This window comes from Ursus americanus, chromosome 14, assembly GCF_024610735.1.
Source record: "Ursus americanus isolate L20-20 chromosome 14, mUrsAme1.1.p, whole genome shotgun sequence".
In the NCBI taxonomy this organism is placed as follows: domain Eukaryota; kingdom Metazoa; phylum Chordata; class Mammalia; order Carnivora; family Ursidae; genus Ursus; species Ursus americanus.
This window is the reverse complement of record NC_142140.1, coordinates 60,109,460-60,126,195: the sequence shown is the minus strand read 5'-3', so window position 1 is coordinate 60,126,195 and position 16,736 is coordinate 60,109,460. Positions and strand designations below refer to the sequence as shown.

Sequence of the window (16,736 nt, the reverse complement as noted above, 5' to 3'; positions counted from 1 at the left end):
CTGGTTCCTTTCCCATCTGGAGGCTCAGCGTCACCTCCTCAGAGCCACCTTCCCTGACACTAAGCGAGTGGTTTCCTGGAAGCCGGTTGATCCCTGCAGGCTCTGTCTGCTGTTGGTTCTCGCTTTCTGTTCCACTAGAGCGTGAAGAGCGCCAGGAGGACCAGGACGGTGAGGCTCTTGCTCGCTGCTGCGGCCCCGAAGCCCAGCACAGGGCCTGCAGGCAGACGGGCAGGGAACCACCTGGCCCATGAAACCCAATGCACTGACTATCTGACCCTTTCCAGGAAAAGTGTGCCAGCTCCTGCCTAGGCCGCCATCCCCACAGAAAGGTGCTGTAGTGTCTCCGAGAGACGGTACTGAGGGACAGCAGAGGCGGCAACAGCGTCAGAGCTCCAGGCTGCTTCGACGGCTGCCAAGGGCAAGGAGCAGGGAGCAGCTCCGGGCCGGAAGCCTCGCTTCAGCTGGCGTCCGTGTGCGGGGGCTGGCTGGCGCCAACAGCCTCATGACAGCACCTCTCCTGCTTGGAACGTGCACGTGCAACGTCCAGAACAGGCAAACCCAGACACAGAGAGGCGGCTGGCAGGCGCCAGCAGCTGGGGGAGGAGAGGGGATGGCGGCTAACGGGAACGCGTTTTTCTGGGACGATGGAATGTTCTGGAACTAGATAGTGGCGATGGTCGCACGACCTTGTGAATGCACTAAATACCACTAAGTTCTATGGACACTTTAAAATACGTAATGGTTGGGGTGCTGGGCCGGCTCGGTCGGTGGAACATGCCACTCTTGATCTCAGGGTCACGAGCTCAAGCCCCATGTTGGGCCGAGACCTTACCTAAAACAAAACAGAATGGAGTAGACTAGGATAGGATAGGGTAGATAAGATAAATAAAGTAAAACGGTTCATGGTTAACTTTGTCGTAAATGTTACCTCACTTTTTGAAAAATCATAAACACACACACTTTGACCTTGAAAGTCCACTTTGAGGACTTTGCCCCACAGACGCACCAGCCCCGGGGCTGCTGGTGTGCACCCAAGTCGCCGTGCGGGGTGGCCCACGTCCCGCCCTCCCCACAAGGCTCTGAGCCTGCAGGACCAGAAGGGGAACAGTGGGCAGGTGTCTGCTGCCCCAAACAGCCCCAGCGGGTCAGCGCCCGCGCACCCCCTTTGCCCCCAAGCTCCCCCTCGTGCTGGCCCCAGGGGCTGGCTCCCTACACCGGGCCCTCCGCTGTGAGTCCTGCCCCCCGCCCCCGTCTCCCTTCAGGTACACCCTTTCGCACACACCCTCCCTTCCCGCCAGGACCTGCAGCACTGAACAAATTAGCAAGAAACTAGAGACACCCTAAAACTCAACACATCCAGTCGTGTGAGATTGAATACACGACCCAGTTCAATTCCAATTGCCCCTAAACAATGAATATTGTCTTAGTATAAGTATGTCCCAAATAGTGCACCAAAAATTATTGGTGTTCATTGGAACTTTTCATTTAACTGTGTACCCTGTCTTCTTGCTAAATACAAGCAAATCACGGTTCTTGGAATGGAAGAATATGCATTCGTAAAAAAGACAAGAATTGTTTTTATGTATTTGTATGAGATTATCTCCAAGCTCTATCATTAAGTAGCAAAAACATGGTCGCAAGTCATTCCTCCCCCCATCCAAGCCCTTGAGTTGGCCACGGGACTTTGTTTGGGCCAATGGGATGTCACCAAAGATGACACAGTTAAGGTCTAAAGGACACTTGTGCCCTGCAGCTTGTCCCCTCACTGGTCTCAGGTCCCTGCAACCCTGCCAGGCCAGCCTGCTCTATGAGGACAGAAACGTGGCCCATCCCCATTATCCCAGCTGACACTGGCCAATGGCCATGTGAATAAAGAGACCGTCAGCCCCAGCTGACCCATAGAGCCAAAAGAAATAATAAACATTTGTTGTCCTGCACCAGACTGTGGGATGATTTGTACATGGTGACTCCTAACTGAGATAGTGACCAAAGGGAGAATAGGAGCAAGCCAAGCAAAGACCCAGGCAAAGGGAATGGCAAGTACAAGGCCCAGCAGTGAGAACAAGCATGGAGAGGCCACAGACTAACTCCAGTATAGCCAGAGCAGAGAATCAAGGAGCAGAGAAAGATGACAGGGCACAAGCAAGGAGACTGCAGGGTCCTAGGGCTGTGATGAGGGGCTGGGTTTCATGCTGGGTAAACTGGGGAGCCATGGGAGACTTTTAAGTCAGGGAGTGAACAGATCTGTCTCAGCTCTTGAACGGATGATGGATGGATGGATGGATGGATGGATGGATGGATGGATGGATAATGGACGGATGATGGATGGATAGGTGGATAGATAGATAGATAGATAGATAGATAGATAGATAGATAGAAGATAGATAGATGATAGATGGATGGATACATGGATGGATGGATGGATGGATGGACCATGGATGGATGACTAATGGATGGATAGATGATTAATGGATGGATAAGAGAGATGGACTGATAGAAGGATAGAAGGATGGACCATGAATGGATGGATGAACAGGTAGATGGATGGGTGGACAAATGGATGATGGATGGATGGATGAACAGGTGACAGATGGACAGATTGATGGGTAGGTGGACAGATGGTGGATGGGTAGATGAATGGGTGGATGGACAGATAGATGGATGGGTGGACAAATGGATGATGGATGGATGAATGATGGATGAATGGAAGGATGATGGATGGACGGATGAACAGGTGATGGATGGACAGATGGGTGGACAGATGGGTGGACAAATGGATGATGGTGGACAGATGGACAGATGGATGGGTGGACAAATGGATGATGGACAGATGGATGATGGATGGATGAACAGGTGATGGATGGACAGATGGATGGATGGCTGGATAGATACAAAGATAGATGATAGATAGATAGATACATAGATGGATGGGTGGATGGATGAAAGGATAGGTGGATGGATGGACAGATGGACAGATGGATGGGCATGGCCTCCATGCCAGGCACGCGTTAGACATGTGGGACCTCAAAGGGAATTTGCTGTAGTCCCTGCTCCCAGGAGTGGATTTTCTCACTGAAAGGACAGCTTTGGTGGGACACTGGCTGCCCAACAGCTGTCTTCCGTCCAGCTGAGCATGTGTCTGTGGAGTGGGTGTCAGTGTTCTAGGCCCAGGGTGAGGGGTTCTTATTCCCATACCACCCCCGGGCTCACCCTACTCAATGTCCAGTCCTTTCTAACTGTGCAGCCGGAATCCTCAGTGAGCCCCCAGCCCCTGCTTGGACAAAGGGTGGGTGCACAACTTAACTATGCCGGAGAGATGGGAGCTCACACAAGAGGGGATGCAATGGGGCCACCCCAGAGGGCTGGGAGCAGGGACCGCAAACTCAGGTGCCAACGGGGCAAGGCAGGGGAGGCTAGCAGACGGCCAGGGTGAGCTCCCACACACTGAGAGCATACTGCACACATTAACTCCTCTTAATGCACTGACCCACGTCCCCACGCCAGACTGACAATTATCACCTCTCAGGAAACACAGGTCCAAGGAGGTTCAATAAGAGTCACAAGCTTGTAGGTGGCAGATGCAGGATTTGAACCCATGCCCTCAGGTTCTGGAGTCCAACCACTGCACGACCAGAAGCGGGGGCGGGGGCATACACTGCATATTCCAAGCCAGAGGGGCCCACTGCTGCCAGACACCTGATTTTTTTAAAAAAGACACCAGAAATCCAGGGCTTTTGTGTGAAACCTCCTAGTTTGTAAATATTGACTAGAAATTGAATTTTTACTTTTAAATAGACGGCAGGGGAAAAAGCTCAGAGGTCAGATTCAGCATTGGGTCTGCCAGCGAGCATGACCTCTGCCCGGGATGCACAACCCACTGGACACCAGCCATGGTGGGTTGGATGCTGCCTCGCTGAAGGGTTTGTCCACCTGCTCACCCCCAGAGCCTGCAGATGGGCCCTAAATCCAAGACGGGGGTCCCAGTAGGACGCAGGTGGAGCTCAGAGTGACCGATCTGCCAGCCGAGGGCTGCCGGCACCTCCAGGACCTGGGGGAGCCTGGACACAACCCTCCCTCACCAGGAGCCCACCCCGAGACACCTGCATCTCGGACCTGCAGCCTCCGGGAGCCGGGGAAGACAACTCTGCCGTTGACTTAAGCTGTCCAGTGTGGGGGGATTTGTTACAGCCGCCCCAGGACACTAATACAGAAGGTCAGGAGGAGACCCCAAATGGCTCTGTATCCCACCTTTGCACACGCAGAAACAGAGGCAGCCCAGAGCCCACCCTAGAAAGCTACAAGGAAGGAGCTGATTTACCCGTGGGGAAACTGAGGCCTGCAGAGGGGAAGAATGGAGCCAAGCTCCCACACAAGCCAGGCCGGAGATCCAATGAGTGCTCAGCTCTCTGCACTCCCAGCCCGGGAGACCCTCCACCACCCACCGACCTCCTTACGTTGTGCCCTGTGGCCCAGACTATTATCTGCTCAACATTTTATTTCAGGTAGTCTCCACCAATGAACATAACTGGGTTTATTTTTTAAGGAGATGGAAGGAAATGACTCAAGTCTTCATCAATAGATGATCAGACCACATAATGGGTCCCCCACGCACGGGAGCGTCCCTCGGCCGCGAGCAGGACCGCGGCGCCCACACGCGCTGCCCCGGGGACGGACCCGAGCCCCCGACTCTCACGGAGGGAACCAGACACAGACGGCCCCGCGGCGTGTGAGTCCACGGGTGTGACACGTCCAGAACAGGCTCGTCCACGGGCGGGAAGGGGGCTCGTGGGGGCGGGGGGGGGGAGGGGGAGAGGGGAGGGGGCTGAGGCTGATGGGGACGGGGCTTCTTTTTGGGGGAGATGGAACGCTCTGGGATTAGATCACGGTGAGGGTTTCACAACATTGCAAATATACTAAAAACCCCTGAACTGTACAATTTAGATGGGAAAATTTTATGGTATTAAATTCTATCTTAATTTTTTTTGTTTGAAGAAAAGAGGAAGCTGCCTATCGCATCCATGAGCCTGTGGTTGGAGGCCTAATGGTTTTCCTGATGAGACTAAACGTGCAGCGATCATCATGGGAAGTGTCCATCCAATCTCTGCTAAGGCAAGTCAGTGGAAGTTTGCTGGGAACCCAGATGTTTGCACAGCCTCTCAGTCTCCCTCCCCAGAGAGGTTCCAGAGCAGACACCAGTCTATGGGAAGCAGGGGGGAGGCGGGAACGCTGCGGGCGCCTGGCGGGGGGCACGCGCACAGCTAGGTCTGCAGTGGCCGCACTCCTGGTGAGCAAAACCACGTCCTGCCATGAATGTGAGACGTCCGTACACGCTTTACGTTTGTTATCCCTCAATTCTGAAGGTCTGACCCAAAATTAAAAAGTACCTCCCACGGAGACTTGCTACCTATAAAGAAAACATACATCACCCTGGCCCGCCTGTGGGTCTCCTCAATCGGGACCGCTGACGGCAACGGGACTTTATGCCCTCTCGGTTCTAGAGACTAAAGGTCCAAAATCAGGGTGTGGGCGCGGGCACTGAAGGCTCCAGGGCAAGGCCCTCCCTCGAGTCCTCCAGCAGGGCGGTGGTGGCCCGAAGCCCTCACAGGCACACACTCGTCTCCACCTCTGTCGTCACGTGCCTTCTCCTGTGTCTCTGTGTCCACATTTCTCTCTCTCTCTCTTTTTTTTTAAGATTTTATTTATTTGACGGAGAGAGAGACAGCCAGCGAGAGAGGGAACACAAGCAGGGGGAGTGGGAGAGGAAGAAGCAGGCTCCCAGCAGAGGAGCCTGATGTGGGGCTCGACCCCAGAACGCCTGCATAACGCCCTGAGCCGAAGGCAGATGCTTAACGACTGAGCCACCCAGGCGCCCCAACACATTTCTCTCTTTTTAGGAGGACACCAGTCCTGTTAGATTTGCACAATCTGGGGCTCCTGGAGGGCTCCGTTGGCAAAGCACCCGACTCTTGATTTCGGCTCAGGTCGTGATCTCAGGGTTATGGGGTGGAGTCCTGCTTCTGGCTCCGCGCTCAGCGGGGAATCTGCTGGAGACTCTCTCCCTCTCCCTCTGCGTATCCACCTGCTTTCTCTCTCTCTAAAAAAACAGATTTACAGGGGCGCCTGGGTGGCTCGGTCGTTAAGCGTCTGCCTTCAGCTCAGGGCGTGATCCCGGCGTTCTGGGATCGAGCCCCATGTCGGACTCCTCTGCTGGAAGCCTGCTTCTTCCTCTCCCACTCCCCCTGCTTGTGTTCCCTCTCTCGCTGGCTGTCTCTATCTCTGTCGAATAAATAAATAAAATCTTTAAAAAAGAAAAACAGATTTACGGCCCATCCTAACCTAGGATGGCCTCATTGTCACCAGATTACATCTGCAAAGACCCTATTTCCAAATAAAGTCACATTCTGAGGTTCCAGTGGACATGAATTTGGGGGAACACCATTCTTACCAATATGGCAAGTGACCCAAGTTTCCAGAACCTGTAACAGGCCTGGCATCCATCCCTGCCTCTCGCTTTGCTGAACGGGGAAGACAGCCTGCCCAGAATGCACAACCTGAACCCAATCGTGAGCTAACACCAGTCACACACAAGCCAAGAGACAGTACAAGAGCACAGCACACGCTCTCCCGAGAGCGGGCGCCCCGCTCTTAGCACCGGGAGTCTCACATGGATGCCAACGGTCCCAGGTCCCCAGGGACTTCAGAGCAACCTGCCAGGCACTCGTGTATGTGGGAAACCCTGTATGATCACCATGCCCCCAGCCTAACTCATTTCCCCCATAACACGGGGCAGTGGGGCAATTTTTGTTTACTTTCTAACTGTGGTAGAGTACACGAGATTCACCATCGTAACCCTCACATGAAGCACACTCACCCTGTCCTGCAGCCACCCCACCCTCCGTCTCCAGAACGTTCCATCTCCCCACACAGAGACTCTGTCCCCAGGAAGCACGGACTCCGCACCCCCTGCCCCAGCCCTGGCTCCCACCAGCTCCTCTCTGTGTGGACGGGACGCCTCTGGGGGCCTCCTGGGAGTGGGGTCCTGCGGGATGTGTCCTTCTCGGTCTGGCTGCTCTCACTGAGCCCGGCGTCCTCGGGGTCCGTCCACGTCATGGCCGGTGTCGGGGTCCGTCCATGTCATGGCCGGTGTCAGGGTCCATCCACGTCATGGCCGGTGTCAGGCTCCCTTCCGTTCTAGGGCCGGGTCGTGTCCAGCGCGTGGACAGACCCCGCCGTGTGTACCCATCTGCAGGTGGACACCTGGGGTGCCTCCCCCCCGCCCCGTCTTGGCCGCTGCGACTCCTGCTGCCGTGAGCATGGCCCTGCAGGTGCCTGTTGGACTCCCTGCTTTCCCTTCTCTGGAGTGTGCCCCCAGGTGTGGATGACTGGGTCACAGGGCAAGTCTGTCTAACTTTTCGAGACGATCTTCACACACACTGAGTTCATGACACTCTCGTGCGTACTGACAGGAGACGTTACCCCGTGAGCTCAGACGTTACGGGAGCTGTGCGCTAGGTCGGAATATCACGCTGCCTATGGCATGGAGCTGTGGAGCGATGTCCTGTGTCTACAGCCGCAGTTCCGCCCTCGTCCCTTGTGTCTGCAGGATCACGTCTACGCATCTAGGTACTGAAACAGCCTAACTCACTACGGGCTGCTGTCGCTGTGTGTCCCTTACTGCTGCTGTACAGCACGGTATCGATTCTCCGGGGAAATACATGTGCAGGGAGGCGTCATAGATGCGAAGTTCATTTCACGGCGGACGGTCACAAAATACCGGGTTTACACAAGTAGCGGTTAGTCCCCCAGGACTGCACGCAGTTGTCCTAAACCAGTGGTGCCCAACATTAATGGGTGTTGGAATCACCTGGAAATGTTGACTGCTGCCCCCCCCCCAGTCTCTGACTCAGCAGCTCTGGGGTGGAGCCCAAGAATGTGCATTTATAACAAGTTCCCAGATGTCTGGGCACCACACACCGTTCATCATTGGCTTAAGCCAATTTGGTAATCCCATCTCCCTTGCTATGAATGGATTTTGCCATTTGGGGCCAATGAGGTGGTGGTGGGGGGAATGTTGAACAATCTCTTACAAAGAGAACTAAGGAAGGGATGGTCTTCTTTTCTTCCAGTGCCATGGTTGGATCACCATGTGATGCCTGGTACTGTGGCTGCCATTTTGTGACCATGAGGGCAGCTAAGCAAGCATGCTGAAGATGGCAGCACGAAAAGGTGGAAAGACCTAGGTCTTTAGGGATGTCGTCAAGCCACTGAATTAAGTCATCCTGGAGACATTTGAGGAATAAGCTGCATTTCAGCTAAAAACATCTCTACTCAGTTAACCTCCCACAGTTCCCTTGCATATCACCAGCGTATGAAAACCACACTTCAGGAAAAACTGAGTGGCATGGAGTCCCAGTCATTTCACGGACATGTGTCTAGGCTTGAGCTCCACTCCCTCCCCAGCCAGAGCCAGTCCACCTGGCCTGGGTCACTGTCTTTCTGTGCCCCACGGCACCACGAGCAGAGCTGGGCACACAGTTTAAAAACCTTCATTCATGGAGAGCTTGTCAGAGGGCGTGAGTAGGCGCACCTTAAAAAGCAGAGAGGTCTTGGGGCGCCTGGGTGGCTCCGTCGGTGACACGTCTGGCTTCAGCTCAGGTCATGATCCCAGGCTTCTGGGATTGAGACCCACATCGGGCTCCCTGCTCAGTGGGGAGCCTGCTTCTCCATCTGCCTCTGCCTGCTCCCTCTCTCTCACTCAATCTCTCAAATAGATAAATAAAATCTTTTTTAAAAATTTAAAAAGCAGAAAGTTCCTATCAGTGGAATTTTTGTAAAAGGAGAAGTCCAATGAGTCAAAATGGTATGAGTGGGAGGAAGATAGGATTGGTGTCCACAGAGCTTGATGCCAATTCTGTCTTGTCCACAGTGCGAGCTCCCTTCGTTAATAGCAAAATTTTGCTCAGACATCAACCCTTCAGAAAGGTCGGAAGATCAAGGACAGCTAGCGCTGAGCTGTCCCCAGGGCGAGCACGTGCCTCGGATGACCACCTGAATTTAATTCAAAATTAAGTAAAGTTGGGGCGCCTGGGTGGCTCACTCGTTAAGCGTCTGCCTTCGCTCAGGTCATGATCCGGGTCATGATCCCAGGGTCCTGGGGTCGAGTCCCACATTGGGCTCCCTGCTCAGCAGGGAGCCTGCTTCTCCCTCTCCCACTCCCCCCTGCTTGTGTTCCTCTCTCACCATCTCTCTCTCTCTGAAATCAATAAATAAAATCTTTAAAAAAAAGATTTCAAAAATTAAATTAAATTAACTAAAATTAAAATTTAGTTTTTTCATTGCACTAGCCACATTTCAAGGGCTCAGTGGCCCCATGGGGCTACCATAGTGGACAGCAGAGATCTAGAACATTCCACTGCCTCCGGAAGTTCTTCGGGCAGTGACGATCCTGGTTCACCACATAGCTGGTTTAGGCAAAGTTCACGGGACACAAGTCTGGCCAGTGAGACATGAGAGGAAGCTGGCTGGACATTTCTGGGAAAGATTCGCTTACTCAAGAAAGGACCACATGGGAACAAGGTTCTTTTCTGTAGGATGACGGGGCAGCCAGGAGAGGACCTGGTCTGAGAGGGAACTCACATCAAGGGTGGCATACTTGCCTCCTGGGGCAGCTGTCACCCCACAGACAGGGCAGCTTGGAACAACAGAAGCTTATTCTCTCAATAAGCTAGAGAGATCGGAGGCCTGAGATCCAGGTGTTCAGGGCTTGACCACCCAGGGAAGGTCCTTCCCGCCTCCTCTAGCGCCTGGGGAAGCCCGCTGGTGGTCCTTGGTGTCCCTGGACGGGCAGCCAGGTCACTCCGTTCTCCTCTTCACACTCCGTCTCCCTCTTCACACAGCCCCCTTCTCCAGGCGTCCTCACGCAGCTTACAAGGACACGTTGGGTTTAGGGCCCACCCTACTCCCGCGTGACCTCGTCTCAATTAACTACATCCACAAAGACCCTGTTTCCAAACAAGATCACATTCTGAGGTTCCAGGCGGATGTGAATTTGGGGGGACACTAGTCACCCCAACACAGATGAACAGAGCCCAGGTCCACGATGAGGTCACCGAGCTGCTGAGGTAAGCAGCCACAGAGCTGCCGTCCGGGGTCTCTTCTCACGTGAGACAATGGACATCCTTTACCTCAAAGCTCTGAGTTGGGTTTGGGGTGATGCAGCCAGAGGCACCCCGACCGCCACCAGCCTTACCAGGAGAGGTTCCGTGGGTTCCTCACTTGGCCGTGCCTCAGTGTCCTCATCTATACAATGGGTGGGCAACCTATTGTGAGGAGAATCCACACTGATCCACGCACAGTGCTGGACTGTGTGCCTAGAACTCAGACGCCACGTTCCCATCTCCGCTCGCCAGGGCTCTGTCTTCTCACCTCAAGCAGGGATCGTTCCGTGATGTCAGGAGGGAAGCCGGCCGACGTACCAGCTTCCTCTTGCTACTACAACTACCACAAATTGAACATAAACGTATTCCCCTATAGTTCTGGAGTCAGGAGCCTGACATGGGCCTCCCAGGGCTAAACCCAGGCGCGGGCAGGGCCGGCACCCCAGGGCCCAGGGAGACCCGGCTCCTGCCTCTTCCTGCCCCGTGGTGCCCCCTCCATCCTCACCACCAGCAGCGCGGGGTCTGCCGTCTCTGGGACTCCCGCCCTCTGCCTCCCTCTCCTGAGGACCTCGTGAGGACGCAGGGCCCCCCGGGAGCCCAGGGTCACCCCCACCTCGGAGCCTTGACGAGGTCCCCTCTGCCGCGTGAGGGGACACGTCCCAGGTCCCGGGACCGGGACGGGGACGTCTCTGGGGTTGTCGGTCTGCCAGTCACCCTGGTATCTGGCAGATGGCGGCGAGTTCTGGCTCTCTCTCGTGGGGGGAACTTTAGTTCCAGGCCTGGTGCTGGATTTCGACTCCGCATCTGTGGACACACTCTGCCTCTCTGTGCCACGGTTTCCCTAGCTTACAGAAATGGGGAACAGTACAGCCCCTTTTGTAGTCCCAGGGTCCTAGTGTGAAAAGAGTCCTGCTCCGACCAGCTAATCCCGGTGTGACTGGGGTGTATCTGCCCCCTGCCCAACTTCATGCTGCCCTGCAAACCAGAGGGAGCTACCTGGCTCTCCCTATACCTGCCGCGATGTAGATGAGAGAGAGGCTTCCAGGCAGACACCGCAGAGGACTGAGACTGGTTCAGACCCGCAGGGCTCAGGTCAGGGCCCTTCATCTGTCAGAGACGCCCGTGGGCTCCATCCCCACGGAAGTGTCCCTACTTCTCTCCACCCCCATGTTGCCCTGGTCCAGGTCATCTCTCCTTGCCCCCTCCTGGGTCTCTGTGTTGCCTTTCTGGCCCCACCCCCACCCCAGAAAGACCCTTTCAAAAACCCAAACTCCCCCCTTTGACCCCTGCTTAAAACCCTCTACACCCAAACTTGCCCACAAGTCTCTTATTTCTCTCCTTCTTCTCTCCATAAGCTCCAGGCACATGGCTCCCCTGCTGTTACCCAAACATGCCAGGCTCGTTCCCTGCCACTGGGCCTTTGCACCTGCTGCACCCCTGCCTGGAACTCTCTTTCCCCAGTTGTTTCGTGTCTGGGGCCTCAAGGCTTCAGGTCTCGGTCTAAATGTCACCTCCGGAGAGATGCCTTCCCCTACGACCCCTGCTGAAGTACCACCCAGTCTTACTCTGCCAACACTTTGTTGTGACCTGCCAAGATCTGCCATTTAGTTGTTCTCTTATTTACTGGCAGTGTCTCCCTCTAGAATCTAAGCCCTGGAGAAGCAGGGACCAGATCTTTCTCATTTCCCACCAGGTCGTCAGCGCCTGGCAGGATGGACGTGCATTCAGTATTGCCGCATTACAAAAACGTCATGATCACGGGAATAACCCAACAGCCTGCACCCCACGGCACAAGCATCTGAATTCTGAACAGTCTAACCCCCAGACCGCACCCACAGCCAAGGGGCAGACACGGCTTCCCCTGTGCTATGAAGTCCGTGGCACCATCCATGAAACACCCTTGCTACAAGGCCAATCCTGAACCCAGTCAACCATGCAGACCCACTGCCAGGATTCAGGAAAAGAAAGAGCAAAGATCTAAGTTAAAAGACCCCACAAGAAAAGGGACAGATCCAGGATGTGGGGCAGCGTATGGCCCCGGCAAGTCCATGGTGGGGCCTGAGGCTCTAAACATCTCACAGGCTCCCCTGTGATCTGATGCTCAGACAGGTCTGAGGAACAGGGACACTCAAGGTGTGGACACTATTAGGGACACAGTACTTTCCTGGGGTCACCGTAAGAAAATACCACCAGCCAGGCAGCTTACAAACACTGAAACGTATGCTCTCCCAGCTCTGGAGACCCAGGTGTAGGAAATCCAGCTGGAGGCAGGGCCACGTGCCCTCTGGAGGCTGTGGGGGAGGGTCCTTCCTGCCTCCTCCAGCTCCCGGGGCTGCAGAGCAGCAACCCTTGGGCCCCCAAGCCTGGGCCAGCATCCCTGCACCCTCTGCCTCTGTCCTCATGTGGCTTCTCCCTGTGTGTCTGTGTCATTTCCCTCTTCTGACAGCCACACCAGCCTACTCCAGGACCACCTCATTTTAACTCGATTACGTCTACAAAGATCCTATTTCTAAAGACGACTGCATTTGCAGGTGCCCATGGACATGAATTTAGCAGGGGACACGACTCAACCCAGCCTGGGAGAGGGGGGACAGGAGGTGTGGGGGACAGTGTAAAGGGAACAGACATGGAACCAAATGCAAACACATTAACTTGCAGGGTCCCGGTCCCAAAAAACCAACTGAGGGGGCGTGAATCCTGCCAGAGTTCGATGACATTTTGGAATCTCTGGTAATTTCTCCCAGGGAACAATGAGTTGCGGGTAAGAGCACGGCTATCCCGGAGCCCAGGCGGAAGCACTTAGCAGCGAGAGCGTCAGTCCGGAGAAACACCTTACTCCACTGCTTTACAGAGAACCCCACACAGGGACGGACATTCGAGCAGAGAAGGTAAAATGTTTACAGTCGTAGGTACAAGTACCCGGGTGCTCTATTCGTCCGACTCTTGCGTCTGTTTGAAAGGTTCACAATAAAGCACCAGGATAAAAGAAGGCCCCTCGCTTTACACCACATCCCCAGTCCCGCAGTCTCCCGTCCGATCCTGCGGTCTGGCTGGGCCCGTTTCCAGATACCCCTTCCCCGTGCCCCCCACCTTGGCCAAGGCCTCTGCAGGTTCCGACTCGGCGGTGCGCGAAGAAGCTTTAATGCGGGTCTGGGAAGTAGGATAGGCCCACCCACGTCCTCCCCCCACCGACGGCTCTCCCAACTCCAAAGGAGCCAGAGAATGTTTCACCTGCGCATGCGTATCTCCCACCCACCTGCCGCCCTCTCCCCGCCCCTCCCCACGTGACGCCGTGAGAACCCTGACCCCAGCGCCTCCCGATTGGGGGCCGCCAGCGCAGCGCTGGCTGGAGATGGGCGTCCGGGGTGGTGGGGAGAGGAGTAAGGATGGAGAAGAGACCCGGCTCTCAGAGTCCGGGCGGCTAAGAGAAGGGGGGAGGGGAGCCCCAAGCTGGGAGTCCGGGGAAGACGTGGATCCCAGGGATCCCGGCCGGCGCACTCACCCGCACGATGTAGGAGACCCCGGGCCCCAGGACCCTGGCATCTGGGTGTAGCCAGCCGTGCGCCGGCTTGTGGATGAAGCTGCCTTTGCGGATCCACTCGTCGGCGGCGGCGTCCGGGGGCCCGGCCACCCCCCGCGCGCCCCGCGGTCCCCGGGCCCCGGCAGCCCGGCAGCGGCTGAGCGCGGGCAGCGGGCAAGGCACGGCGCAGCGCGGCTCGCAGGCGCCCAGCACCGCCGCCGCCAGCGCTGGGACGCCAGCCGGGCCGGCCGGCTCGGGCTGGGAGTCCGCGGCCCCCGCGCCCCCCGCTGTGCGCGCTGCCGCCGGGCCCCGGCCCAGGAAGCCCGCGGGGGCAGCGAACTTCCACTGCGGCATGCGCGGCAGCAGCGCGCAGAAGGTGGTGGGCGCCTCGGGCTCCGGGGGCGCAGGGGGTGCGGGGGGCGTGCGCCCGCCCGGACCCTGCGTCATGGCCGCGGTCGCCCGACCGAGCCCGACAGGGCGCTGCGCCTGGCGCGGAGGAGGCCCTCCCCTCGGTCCCTCTCCCTCCCGCTCCCTCCCCGCCCCCGGCCCGGTGATGTCATCCGCCCGGCCCAGCGCGCAGCCGCGGGGGGCTGCGCCCCTGGGACCCGGGCCCTGGGCGTACCGGCGCCTGCGGGGAGATTGGGGGAACTGAGGCCCACCGAGGGCATGCACGCTGCCTCGGATCCAGCAGCCGGGGAGGGAGCGATGTTTCCAACCCAAGATCGGGCAGCTACCCCAGCATCGCCCCCCAACCGTTGCCCAAATTCCTAGAAGGACAGAGGTGGGAGAGACAGAAATCACCTGCCTTCTCCCGTTTTTGACTGATGGGAAAACTGACGCCTGGAAAGGGGTGGGGACGTGGTCAGGGAAGGAGAGAGCCCCAAACACTAAGGTCAGGCCCCTCCCTTCCCACTGTTAACAGCTGCAAGGTACTTGAAAATTATGTCCCGCTCGGTTTCCTAAGGAGGAAAGAGACCCAGAGAGGGGCTCTCTGCGGAGACTCGTGCCCAGGGGTGTGGGTTGGGCTGCCTGGGTCTGGGAGGGAGGAGCGAAGCCCAGTCCCCGTTCTGCTGTTTTTTTTTTTTCCCCTGGGCTTCAGTTTCCCAGGCTGTAAGCCAGGGGCGCGAGCTGGAGGGTCTTGGGCTCCTCTTCCATTTCTGGGGAGCTCTGTCCGGCATCAACCCAACTGAACTCTTGGGCCTCGCCCTCCCCCAGCCTCTTTGTCCCCCACCCAGACCTCGTTCGGCACCGGGGGTCGAGAGGCCACGGTCACCCCAGGACCCAGGCTCCTGGCCTCAGTCTTGACCGAGCCTCCTTCCCCTCCCCCACCTGGGGTGGGGCTGACTGCCGGGAAACAAAAGGAGGGGGCCGGGGCGCGCGAGCAGGTGGGGAAGGAGGAGTGAGGCTGCCTGGAGCCGGATCGATAAATCAGAGAAATGAGATCACAGCCTGGCGGTCGCCCGCGAAGCCTGTGGAGGAGGCGGCGAAGCGGGGGAGGGACTCGCGGCGGATTGGCCGGCGTTGGGGTGGGGCGGGGGTCTGTGATGCTGCCGCAAGCCTGTCGCGCTGGGACGGCTCTGGCGCAACCGCAGGGTCGGGATGAGAGGGTATACAGCGGGCGTTGTCCTTTGGGTCTGCGGGGCGGGGGGCGGTGACGTTGTCGGGGTCTAGAGCCCCATCTGGATTTGTGTGTGTTGGGTGTCTCTACATACATGTGGACCGTATGAGAGTTGGCCTGTTTGCATATTGTGTGCAGATTCGAACATGGGTATGCAGGTGAGGGGGGCATCTGGGTTCCCCTGAGGGGTGGGTGTGTGTATGTGTAGGGGCTCTGGTGTCTGTCCACCTAGTTGGGTAAAGGGGTGCGTGTTCGAGTTTGGCATTTCCAGGCTGGGGGAAAGGGATAGAGTAAGGGTCCTACAGCTCAGGACCCCTCTGGGTCATGCCTGAGGCACCAGCCCTGGGCCATCTCGTGGTGGCAGTCGGTCCCTCCCAAGCTCCTGGGTTAGTGTCCTTCTGGGTCAGGGATTTATGAGGCCTGGGTTCATCACACGGGAGGCTGGGTCACATGACATCATCCATGCATTTCCCTCCTGTCCCTAGGAAAGAACGGCAGGAACAGAGCCAGAGCCCAATGGCCAAAATTCAAATCCTGGCATCAGAGGGACACAGGGGCGCATAGTGTGCCTTCAGGCAAGGGTCCAATCTCTCCAAAGCCCCATTTCCTCTCAGTACACATCAACTGCCCCCTGAGTTGCTGTGATGCTTGGATGGTCTTTACCAATACCTGAAACATGGTGGGCACCTACTAATGACGGAAAGTAGGACACATTAAACAAGGAATACATAATGCATCCCTCAAAACAGTTTCAACATTCCCTCTTCCAAGAAGCTTACCAGGCTTCTCCCATTCAAAGCCCTGGCTCTACCTCTGGCCTTACCCAGCCCTGGATCCCTCCTCTGGTCCCAGCCAGTCCCCCAGGGGCTGCAGAATTGGGGGGTCTGGATCCTAAGAGCAGCATGTAAGTCTCCTTCCTTTGATGTGGACAGTGGGTTAAATGAGCTCACGTTTGTGACGCTGACCGCTCTTGTGCCACAGGGAGATTTATTGGCAGGCAGCTAGGGGGAGGGCAGTCAGGTTCCCTCCAGCCTGATTTGTGGCTGGGACCAGGGCAGGTAGCTGTGCTTCCATGAGAAGCAGGGAAGAGCCCAAGTTTAGCAGAAACCCAAGCTGTGTTGGGGACCCAGGCCCTAGCACAGTGGACGCTGAGTTCTAGGACACAGGAAGCTCATCTCCAGCCAGCCGCTGGGGAGGGGCGGGGTTGTCCCTTTCTCTGCTTGGCCTGACTTGGCCTGGTGTGACCAGGAGGAAGAAACTGGGGCACTGGAAGGAAGCTCACCCTGCACAGGGCCACGGGGTCACAGCCTCCAGGGACCAAAGGAAGCAGGTGGCCTGGAAGGACCTCAGAGTTCAGAAAAACAGAATGAAAGAGGCACCTGCCCCTTCTCCAAGCCCCCCCCCCCACCAGCCAAAGCCAGGCCCAGGAGGGGCCTGCTCA

General features: G+C 56.8%; 1 protein-coding gene across 2 annotated transcripts in view; it reads right to left on the bottom strand.

Moving 5' to 3' along the window:
* Positions 1–14,150, bottom strand: part of SHC2 (SHC adaptor protein 2) — a 29,569-nt gene extending 15,419 nt beyond the window's left edge. The window contains exon 1 of one of the 2 annotated variants that reach the window (XM_087867473.1): positions 13,660–14,150. In XM_087867473.1, coding sequence (XP_087723599.1) covers positions 13,660–14,124 — 465 coding nt within the window. In that variant the 5' untranslated portion in view covers positions 14,125–14,150. The remainder of the gene's footprint in view (positions 1–13,659) is intronic. The other variant, XM_087867472.1, reaches the window with a different exon arrangement.
* Positions 14,151–16,736: the final 2,586 nt, after the last annotated feature.